The following is a 10,796-nucleotide window of genomic DNA, read 5'->3' on the forward strand; positions in this document are numbered from 1 at the left end:
ACCTGTCATGTCATTATCAGAATTGAAATAGATTTTATTGTAAGCAGGAAGTGCATTTGATGTTAGAATGGTTTTGTTGCCTAAACTGTCTAAAATTCTGATAAAATAACTTTCTAAGAAAAAAAAAAAGAAAACATCTACATAAATAGACAAACTATATGGGCTAAAAAGCTTAGTATAATGAGCTGTTAATGTGTCTGAAATTGACACATAATAGACATAATTCATAATCTGTCAGATTTTTCTCTAGATTTAGAAAAGACTATTCTATAGTTTATATGGAAGGGAAAAGTTGTTATACTATCTAAGCAAGACTTCCCAAAGAATAAAGTTTAGTGAGGTAGTAACCTTGTTGTCAAGATTTATCTTGGCATTGTATCAATAAATACTGTGATATTGGTGGATAAGCCAACACACAGATAAGAGTAGAAGAGGCCCAGTAGACAAATATACGTAGGTCTAGCCCACTGATTTTTATAAAAATGCAAAATTCATTCAGTTGGATGCCAGACTGCTTGACCATTTCAGGGTAAAAATCAACTTAATATAAAATTTACATCACAAATTAAAATGAACTTAAAATAGATCATATATTTAAATCTAACACAAGAGACACGGCTTTTTTGTATTTTTTTAAGACATGGTTTCTTTGTGTTGACTTGGAACTCACTCTGTAGGCCAGGCTAGTGTTGAACTCAGAGATCTGCCTGCCTCTGACTCCCAAGTGCATGTGCACACCACCCAACTAAGCCATTACTTTTTAATAAAATAATATATGATAAAATATTAAAGTCAGGGAACATAGCAGACAGTTCTTAGACATTATATATATAAGTTTCATCATGTTATATAAGATGTATCAATTGAGAAAAATTGGGCAGTATAGATTACTAGGTATAAATGAGAAAATCAAGCCTAAAGAAAATATCCAACTAACTAAAAACAAAGTTAAGAGTCTAAAAATATAAAATACATGGGAGAAAAGATGTTCATAACTCATAGTTGAAGAAGAATCACAGCCAAGGTACATAAAGAACTCTCAAAATATATTAAAGGCAGGTAGAATCAATTGGTTTCTAAACTGGACATACTTGCTCTCATGTTCATATTATTTCCCAGGCAACGTTTAGATTCTAAGCCCTAAGTATTTTGTTACATCACCAGTAATGGAAAGCACCCTCCTGGTTTTGTGAGCCATGCTGGATTCTGACAAAGGTCCTTTGCTTTGTCAGTTCCTTCACACACTGAAGAGATGTGTAACTGGTGGTGAGCATGGAATTGGGATTGCTTTGCTTTACTTACACAAGAGTTGCTCCAATTCACTGACTGGAGCCGGAGCAGGCTGATTGTCTACCAAGTCTCTCTTGAGTATTTTTTCCTCTTTGAGGAACTTATTATTGGGGCCTAAGGGATTGACTCTCTTGAGAATATTAGATCTCAGGGGCTAAGGTGGCATTGGATAAACAACATTTGTGATTTTTGATTGAAGTGATTTAAACCTTCTAGAGATGGTAATACATTAGATGTTACTCTAGAAAAGATGATTCTTTTTTATGCTATTTGTTCCTTGCTGTTTTGAAACAAAGTTGAAGTTTATTAAGAAAAACTTTACCCTCCTCTTGCAATGGGCAAAGAAATACCTTGTTGGTGGTGCTATTCTTCTATCAGTCAGGGGCAGAGCATATGGCAGTCCTTTGTTCATCTTAGCTTGATGCCTGGCTTGGTGGCCAAAGTTGACTTATGCCTAGGACTCATAAACATCAAGTCAAGTCAAGTCAAGTCAAGTCAAGTCAAGTCAAGTCAAATCAAATCAAAGCAATCAAATCCAGGCAGCTGCAGTGCAGGAGGAGGAAGACAGAGAGCTGTGTACTGCCATGCCACCCACAGACCTGCCTTCAAGTTCATAGCATAGATGGGTCATGGAAACTTTCTTATATCCATGATCTACAGCATAGATGGAGGACATTGCTTAGGGGCCTGACTGTCAAGTAGAGGGAGTCATCCCAAAGTGCGAATATGTGGTGGTCAGATGGGAAAGAAAAAGAAGTGAAGCAGCTTGAGCGTTATGAAGAAAGATGGAACTGGAAACTCAAGGTTTGAGTGGAACAAACTGTCATTTAGAGTTCATGACTATGGAATGGCAGGGTTTAGTGTTGATGTCCCTGGCTTACATTACCACTAGAGAACATGGAGATGCCTCTGTTTAGGATAGCCTCTGGGAACTGTGTGGGTGTCCAGGGGCTGTGTATAACTGGCCTCATCCCCTATTAAATGTTACTCTCTAGAGAGGTTGCTCCATCTCTCAGTCCTGGCAGCATTTAGAAGAGTAGGCCCTGTGCCTTGCACAGGTAGCACAGGGGAGCTGGTCCTGGCTGTGGGGCAGGAGAGCTGACCCTGTCGCTCATCTGCTCATGGGTGGCTAAAATGCATAGATGATACCATCACATTCCCCTCTCTACCATTGTCAGACAGCAAAGATGCTCACAGGGTCATGACTTTTGGAGAGCTATGCCTGTCCCTTACCAGCTGTAGCACTTGGGAGAATGATCCCTGCATCTTGCCTGGATAGCATAACAGAGCTGGCCCTTAGGGCAGGGAGCACTGGTGAGTCAGTCTCAAAGGTGAGAATGAGGGAGAGCTGTCCCTGCCACTATTCTGAGTAGAGGTTACATGGATTCCAAGTTGATGCCCTGCCCCTCTTACCCCTCTTAGCCTCCCTTTCATGAGGACTGGCCCTGAGGTCAAGAGAGTAGATGAACTGACCCCATCCCTTGCCCAGTGGAACACTTGGAAAGCAGCCCCTGCACCTCACCTGGACAGCACAGTAGAGATGGCCCTGATGGCAAAAGCACAGGTGAGCCATCCCCTAGAGTGTGAGAGCAGGAAAGCTGTCCCAGCCCCTCACAGGCTGTTGTCCTTGAAAGGCTGGGCCCCGAACCTTGACTGTACAGCACAGTGGAGCTGGCTCTGGGGGGATGGGTGCAGATGAACTGACTGTGAGTGCATGAGAGCAGAAGTGACCCTGCCTCCTGCTGGTGGCAGGAGTAGGTGGCTTAGCCAGGTCGGTGCTGGAGAGTTTGCCTTGGTTCTGAGGATAAGGGAGAGCAGTGGGCTCACCAGCTCATTTAGCACCCAGGCCCAAGCCCAGGCTCAGGTCCAGGATTCTGAAGTGGCCCACCCCAAAATCATATCATCTATGAATAGTTGGAATGCTTGACAGCTTAGTCCTGCTGTTCCAAAGCTGCATGACATAGGGCAACAAAAGGTTAACTGGGAGAAGTCTCCATAAGGATCCAGTGTGGATGGTGTCACAGAAGGAAGGGAGATCCCTTGCCCATTAGTTAATTAATAATTAATTATATTTCTTTAAGAGCTACAGTACCCTTTAGATAGTTTACCTTATCTTGATTTAACTTTAGTAAGTGGTATCTGTTTAGAAAATCATCCATTTCATTTTGATTTTCCAATTTTCTGGAGTACAGGCTTTTGAAGTAAGACCTAGGATTTTTTGAATTTCCTGAGTGTCTGTTGTTATGTCTTCCTTTTCATTTCTTATTTTGTTAATTTGGATATTGTCTCTGCCTTTTAGTTAGGTTGGCTAAGGGTTTATCCATCTTGTTGATTTTCTCAAAGAATTATCTCTTTTGTTGATTCTTTGCATTGTTGTATTTGTTTCTAATTGATTAATTTCAGATTGAATTTGATTATTTCTTCATATCTACTCTTGTCAGATGTGTTTGTTTGTTTGTTTGTTTGTTCAGTTCTAGACCCTTCAGGTGTATTTTTAAATTGTTATGAGAATTCTCTAATTTTTTTTCTTAGATAATTTCTTTATTTACATTTCAAATGTTATCCCTTTTCCCTGTTCTCTCCCCTTCACGAGAATACTCCTATCTCATCCCTCCTCCTGTTTTTATGAGGGTTTTCCCCCACCTACCCACTCCCACTTCCCCAGCCTGGCATTCCCTACACTGGGACATCTAGCCTTCACAAGACCAAGGGCCTTTCCTCCCATTGATGCCCAACAAGGCCATCCTCTGCTACATATGTGGCTGTAGCCATGGGTTTCTCCATGTGTATTCTTGGTTGGTGCTTTAGTTCCTTGGACCGCTGGGAGGTCTGGTTGGTTGATATTGTTGTTCTTCAATTTCTTTATGAAGGCACTTAGTGCTATGAACTTTACTCTTAGTACTGTTTTCATTGTGTCCAATAAGTTTGGGTATGTTGTGCCTTCATCTTCATTGAGTTCTAGAAAGTCTTTGATTTCTTTCTTTATTTTTCTTATACTTAGTAGTCATTGAGTAGAGAGTTCTTCAGTTTCCTGAGATTGTAAGCTTCATGTTGTTTCTATGGCTGTTGACGTCCAGCTTCAATGTATGATGATCTGATAAGATGCAAGGGGTTATTTCAACCTTTTTGTATATAATTGCTGATTGCTTTGTGATAAAGTATATGATCGATGTTGGAGAAGGTTCCATGAGCTGCTGACAAGAGTTTATAGGCTTTTGTCGTTGGGTCAAAGGTTCTGTGTGTATGTATGTATGTATGTATATATATATATATATATATATATATATATATATATATATATATATAATATCCATTTGGAAGATGACCTCTGTTGGTTTTATTATTTATCTGTTTAGTTTTTGTCTTCATGACCTGTAACTTGGTGAGAATGGAGTGTTGAAGCCTCCATTAATATGTGGAGTTCAATGTATGATTTAAGCTTTAGCAATGATCCTTTAACAAATGTGGGTGCCCTTGCATTTGGGGCATAGATGTTCAGAATTGAGATGTCATTTTGATGAATTTTACTTTTGATGAGTATGAAATGTCTTTTCCTATTTCTTTTGATTACTTTTGGTTAAAAGTCTATCTTATTAGATATTAGAATGGTTACTCCAGCTTGTTTCTTGTGTCCATTTGCTTGGAAAACCTTGTTAGAGCCCTTTACTCTGAGGTAATATCAATATTTGTTGCTGAATTGTGTTTTTCCTCATCCAACATGCCCTCATCCAGCAGAATGATGGATCCTTTATATATGCAGTTTATACATGCAGTCTATTAGCCTGTGTCTTTTTATTGGTAGATAGAGTCTATTGACATTGAGTGATTATTTTTTATACAACACCAAATTCGATATTTTTATTAGTCCAAGTATGATAAGATCACTCTTTACAAACAGACTATTCTTCCTTTCAAAGGCCAAAGGAATCTTCTTGGGAAATGAGCCCCTGTTCTTCATAAAACTCAATAGAAACACAATTCTTTAATATGAGGTAAAATGATAGGTTTTGTAAGGCAATCATGCTCCTCTTTGTGAAAAATAAAATGATACTCAAAAATTGTTTTCAGGTCTATTTTAGTTAAAAAGCAATTCCAATCTAATTTTAGCAGTCTTTAGTAAAAGAAACTTTTTTAAAAATAACTCCTCTAATACAGTAAATCTTCATTGCAATTTCCACTTCCTGCACTCCTCCAAGCCCTGCCCCGACCTCCCCTCTCCCCAGGTGTAAACCCAGTTCCTCTTCCAATGAAAAAGAGTAGGCCTATAAGAGACAACCACTAAATCCAACAAAACAAAACATAATACAGTAAGGCAAAGCAACAGCCCTCACTCTGAAGCTGGGCAATGCAGTCTATCAAGAGGGAAAGAGTCCCATGAGCAGGCCAAAGAGTCAGAGACACAACGCTCCCACAGTTAGGAGGCTCACAAAAACATCAAGCTAATAGTCCTAATATATGCACAGAGGGCCTGGCCCAGATCCTTACAGGCCCCCATGCCTGCTGCGTCAGTCTTTTTCTCTTTAGATATTTTCTTTATTTACATTTCAAATGTAAATAAACCTTTCCTGTTTTCCCTTCTGAAAACCACCTCACCCATTTGCCCTCTACCTGTTTTTATGAGGGTGTTCTTCCACCCACTCACCTGCTCCTGCTTTTCTGGCCTGGCATTCACCAAACTTGGGTATCAAGCCTTCACAGGACCAAGGACCTCTCCTCCCACTAATGCCCAACAAGGCCATCCTCTGCTACATATGCAGCTGGAGCCATGGTTGCTCTATTTGTACTCTTTAGTTGATGGTTTAGTTCCTAAAAGCTCCGGGGAGTCAGGTTGGTTCATGTTGTTGTTCCTTCAATGGGCTGCAAACCTCTTCAGCTCCTTTAGTCATTTCTCTAACTTTTCCATTGGGGACCTGGCACTCAGTCTACTGGCTGTGAGCACTCACCTCTGTATTTGTCAGATTCTGGCAGAGCCTCACAGGAGACTGTTATATCAGGTTCCTGTCAGCAAGCACTTCTTGGTGTCCACAATAATGTCTGGGTTTGGTGACTGTATATGGGATGGATACCCAAGTGGAACATTCTCTGGATGGCTTTTCCTTCAGTCTCTGCATATTTCCTCCTGTGGGTGTTTTGTTGTTCCTTCTAAGAAGGACCGGAGTATACACACTTTGATCTTCCTTCTTCTTGAGCTTCATATGGTCTGTGAATTGTATCTTGGGTATTCTAAAGTTTTGGGCTAATATTCACTTATTAGTGAGTGCATATCATGTGTGTTCTTTTGTTATTGGGTTACCTCACTCAGGATTGTATTTTCTAGTTCCATCCATTTGCCTAAGATTTCATGAAGTCATCATTTTTAATAGCTGGTAGTACACCATTGTATAAATGTACCACATTTTTTGTATCCATTCCTCTGTTGAAGGACATCTGGGTTTTTTTCCAGCTTCTGGCTGTTATAAATAAAGCTGCTAAGAACACAGTGGAGCATGTATACTTGTTATATATTGGAGCATCTTTGGGGTATATGCTCAGGAGTGGGATAGCTGGGTCCTCAGGTAGTACTATGTCCAATTTTCTAAGGAACCAATCACCAGACTGATTTCCAGAGTAGTTGTACCAACTTAAAATCTGACCAGCAATGAAGGAGTGTTTCCTGTTCTCCACATCCTCGCCAGCAACTGCTGGCACCTGAGTTTTTGATCTTAGCAATTCTGACTAGTGTGAGGTAGAATCTCAGGGATGTTTTGATTTGCATTTCCATGATGACTTAAGATGTTGACCATTTATTTAAGTGCTTCTCAGCCATTAGGTACTCCTCAGTTGAGAATTGTTTAGCTCTGTACCCCATTTTTAATAGGGTTATTTGGTTGTCTGGATTCTAACTTCTTGAGTTTTTTGGATATTAGACTTACATATTTTATATGTAAATATGAAAGATGAGTCATATCTGGTGAGGTGTCAATAGAGTGAACACAGAGGTATACAAAATATCATCATTCATAAAGCTTACCTTGGTCTTTGGTGGTCAGAATTGTATTGGGGCTTCATAATATATAATCAGTAGGAAAATCAATGAGATTACAATGGATGCTGTCTTAGATAGGGTTTCTATTCCTGCACAAACAACATGACCAAGAAGCAAGTTGGGGAGGAAAGGGTTTACTCAGCTTACACTTCCATGTTGCTGTTCATCACCAAAGGAAGTCAGGACTGGAACTCAATCAGGTCAGGAAGCAGGAGCTAATGCAGAGGCCACAGAGGGATGTTTCTTATTGGCTTGCTTCTCCTGGCTTGCTCAGCCTGCTCTCTTATAGAACTTAAGACTACCAGCTCAGGGATGGCACCACCCACAAGGGGCCCTTGCCCCTTGATCACTAACTGAGAAAATGCCCCACAGCTGGACCTCATGGAGGCAGGTCCCCAACTGAAGCTCCTTTCTCTGTGATAACTCCAGCCTGTGTCAAGTTGACCCACAAAACCAGCCAGTACAATTGACCCCTTGTCAACTTGACACACAAACACATCACTATTAAGCCTCAACCATTACTTTCTTATTCATCCTCAAGATCTAAATAACTTTAAAAGTCCCACAGTCTTTACATATTAAAAGTTTAATCCCTTTAAAATGTCCAAGATCTTTTAAAATTTAAAGTCTCTTAAGTATGGGCTCCACTAAAATACTTTCTTCCTTCAAGAGGAAAAATATCAGAGCACAGTCATGATCAATAGCAAAAATCAAACTCCAACTGTCCAATGTCTGGGATCCAACTCACAATTTTCTGGGCTCCTCCAAGGGCTTGGGTCACTTTTCCAGCTCTGCCCTTTGTAGCACATATCTTGTCTTCTAGGCTCCAGCTGCCTGTACTCCACTGCTGCTGCTATTCTTGGTGGTCATCTCATGGCACTGACATCTCCAAAACACTACTGTCATCTGCTGTAACTAGGCTTCAACAATAGCCTCTCATAGGCTCTCTTCATGATGCCAAGCCTCAACTCCTTTGCATGACCCCTTCAGTCATGGGCCATCCATTGCAACTGAGGCTGCAGTTTCACTAATGGCCTTCTGCGGCCACTCATAGTGCCAAACCTTAGCTACTCTTCATGACCCCTTCATGTCTTCAGAACCAGTACCACCTAGGTGACTCTTACACATTACCAAATCCAGCCACAGCACAAGGCACAACCTTGGCTATCTCTGGAACACAGCCTCTGTGCTCTCAGAAAACACTCCCCTGAAGACTTTACCTCAATGATGCTGGTCTCTTCTTAATCACCACTAATTTCTTAGCTCCAGCTAACCAGCATCAATAGTTTCAGGAAAGCAAAAGTTTCACTTTAGTAGTTTTGGCATCTTGTTAATCACAGCTGATTCTTCAGCCCCAGATAATCAAAATCAGAGAATCTTCAAAATCAAAACAGTAACAGCCCTCATAAGAGTCTTTCATTTTCCCTCTGAAATTTCACAAGCCAGGCCTCCATTTTCTGCATTGTTCTCAACTTTATCTTCCAAGCTCCTACACAACATTACACAGAACTCTTAATACCTAATGGGTCTTCTAGCCCAAAGTACCAAAGTCCTTCCACAGTCCTCCCCAAAACATCGTCAAGTTGACACAGGAATACCCCAGTCCTGTTACCAATTTTTCATAGTCAGGGATTCTTTTCCTGCACAAACATCATGACCAGGAAGCAAACCAGGAGAAGCAAGCCAGTAAGGAACATCCCTCCATGGCCTCTGCAACCTCCTGCTTCCTGACCTAGCTGAGTTCCAGTTCTGACTTCCTTTGGTGATGAACAGCAATATGGAAGTGTAAGCTAAATAAACCCTTTCCTCCCCAACTTCGCTTCCTGGTCATGATGTTTGTGCGGGAATAAAAACCCTGACTAAGACAAATGCTGAGAGCATTTTTCTTTTTTTCTTTCTTTTTTTTTTCTTTTCTTTTTTCTTTTCTTGTTGGGGGGTGGGGGTGGCTAGGAGAACTGTCAGCAGAGAGAACTGAGTGACAGTATGGCACTTCATACAGTGAAGTATCTGAAGCCAGTTTCTTGGCACACTACAAAGCAGTAGGTTTCTATTTTGTTTGTTCTAAAGCTGTCTGTCTGCATAAAAGTGATTAGGATAACTTTTGTAATTAATGATCAAGTATATGTTCTTAGTGCCATCTCTTTCTAGATTATCTCACTGGGATATAAATGGAAAGTATTTCTGTTGTTAAAGTTAATAGGGAAGATTAAGGTAGATTGAGAAATACAGAAGTTACTAGTGAAAAAATAAGTATAAAGTTCCAGGGAATGTAATAATAATGAGAATGTGAGATGGGAGGGACAGGTTGAATTGCAAGACATTTAAAAATAAATTTATTTATTTCATATTTAAATTATTGTAGTAATTGGAATAGAATTTATAAATGGCCCCATGGTAAGCAATTTATGAAACTATTAACATAGGAGAAAATAATGATGAAACTAAAAATTAATGATTATTATATACAGTAAAGTGTTTTTCTAGTCATTAAAGAAATGGTTCTCAAGTTTAATACATTTCCTCATGTTGTGGGGACCCCTCGACCATAAAATTATTTTGTTGCTACTTAATAACTGTAATTTTCCTATTGTTATAAATTATAATGTAAATATCTGATATACAATCCCTCAAAGGGTCACTAAGAACAGGTTGAGGGCCACTACTTTAACATATTTAAAATATTTAAAATAGTATTTCATAAAGAATATTTTAAAAAGTATATTTGCCAGTATCTAAAATAATTTTCATAAAGTCATCTCCATGACAGTGTGAAACATAAATTTCAAACTATTTGTTTTAAATATGTTTCAAGAAAAGTAATTGAGAATTTCATATATTATATGGTTGGCTGCATTATAGGTACAGTCATTATTTAAAAACTCACTGCTTCAAAGTTCATAGTTATTAAGTTATAGTTGAACAGTTATACTAATTATTTGCCAAGGCGAATTTTATTATTGTTTGTCAAATCTAAATAGCTTTTTTCTTGTCAATTTTATAGCATCTTTGACTTCCTTGTTTCTCAAGCTATAGATCAGAGGGTTCAGCATGGGAATAACAATGCCATAAAACACAGAGGCCACTTTCATGTTCTCCTCAGAATTGTCTGAATGAGGCTGTAAATACATATAAGCAAGGGTTCCATAGAAAATGGTGACTGCTGTCAGGTGGGAGGCACACGTGGAGAAGGTTTTCTTTCTCCCTGCAGTAGAAGACATCTTTAGGATGGCAGCCATGATATACACATAGGAAAAGATAACAACCAACACAGTGAATATCAGGTTAAATCCAACAAAGATAACAAGAAGTCTGATATTGGTGACAATGTTGGAACAGGAAAGGCTAATAATTGGGGGGACATCACAGAAAAAGTGATTGATGTGATTAGATTTACAGTATGACAATGAAAACGTAAAGCCTGTGTGTACTGAAGAATTTATTGATCCAATGAGATAGGAACCAGCTACCATCTGGATGCAGA

The 10,796-nt window shown here is 39.4% G+C and overlaps 1 protein-coding gene and 1 non-coding gene across 2 annotated transcripts; one reads left to right on the top strand and one right to left on the bottom strand.

Annotated features, from left to right (window-relative positions):
• The first annotated feature begins 1,614 nt into the window (after positions 1 to 1,614).
• On the top strand, positions 1,615 to 1,757 carry LOC116092742. Its single transcript, XR_004119458.1, has one exon. It is a non-coding gene; the product is annotated as a small nucleolar RNA SNORA48 (small nucleolar RNA).
• Positions 1,758 to 10,269: 8,512 nt separating this feature from the next.
• On the bottom strand, positions 10,270 to 10,794 carry LOC116091682 (olfactory receptor 5AK2-like; the record flags this gene model as incomplete). Its single annotated transcript, XM_031373212.1, has 1 exon — positions 10,270 to 10,794. A coding segment is annotated over one exon (525 nt), but the record flags the coding sequence as incomplete, so codon positions are not given.
• Between the last annotated feature and the right edge of the window lie 2 nt (positions 10,795 to 10,796).

Source organism: Mastomys coucha, unplaced genomic scaffold (assembly GCF_008632895.1).
Source record: "Mastomys coucha isolate ucsf_1 unplaced genomic scaffold, UCSF_Mcou_1 pScaffold15, whole genome shotgun sequence".
Taxonomy (NCBI): domain Eukaryota; kingdom Metazoa; phylum Chordata; class Mammalia; order Rodentia; family Muridae; genus Mastomys; species Mastomys coucha.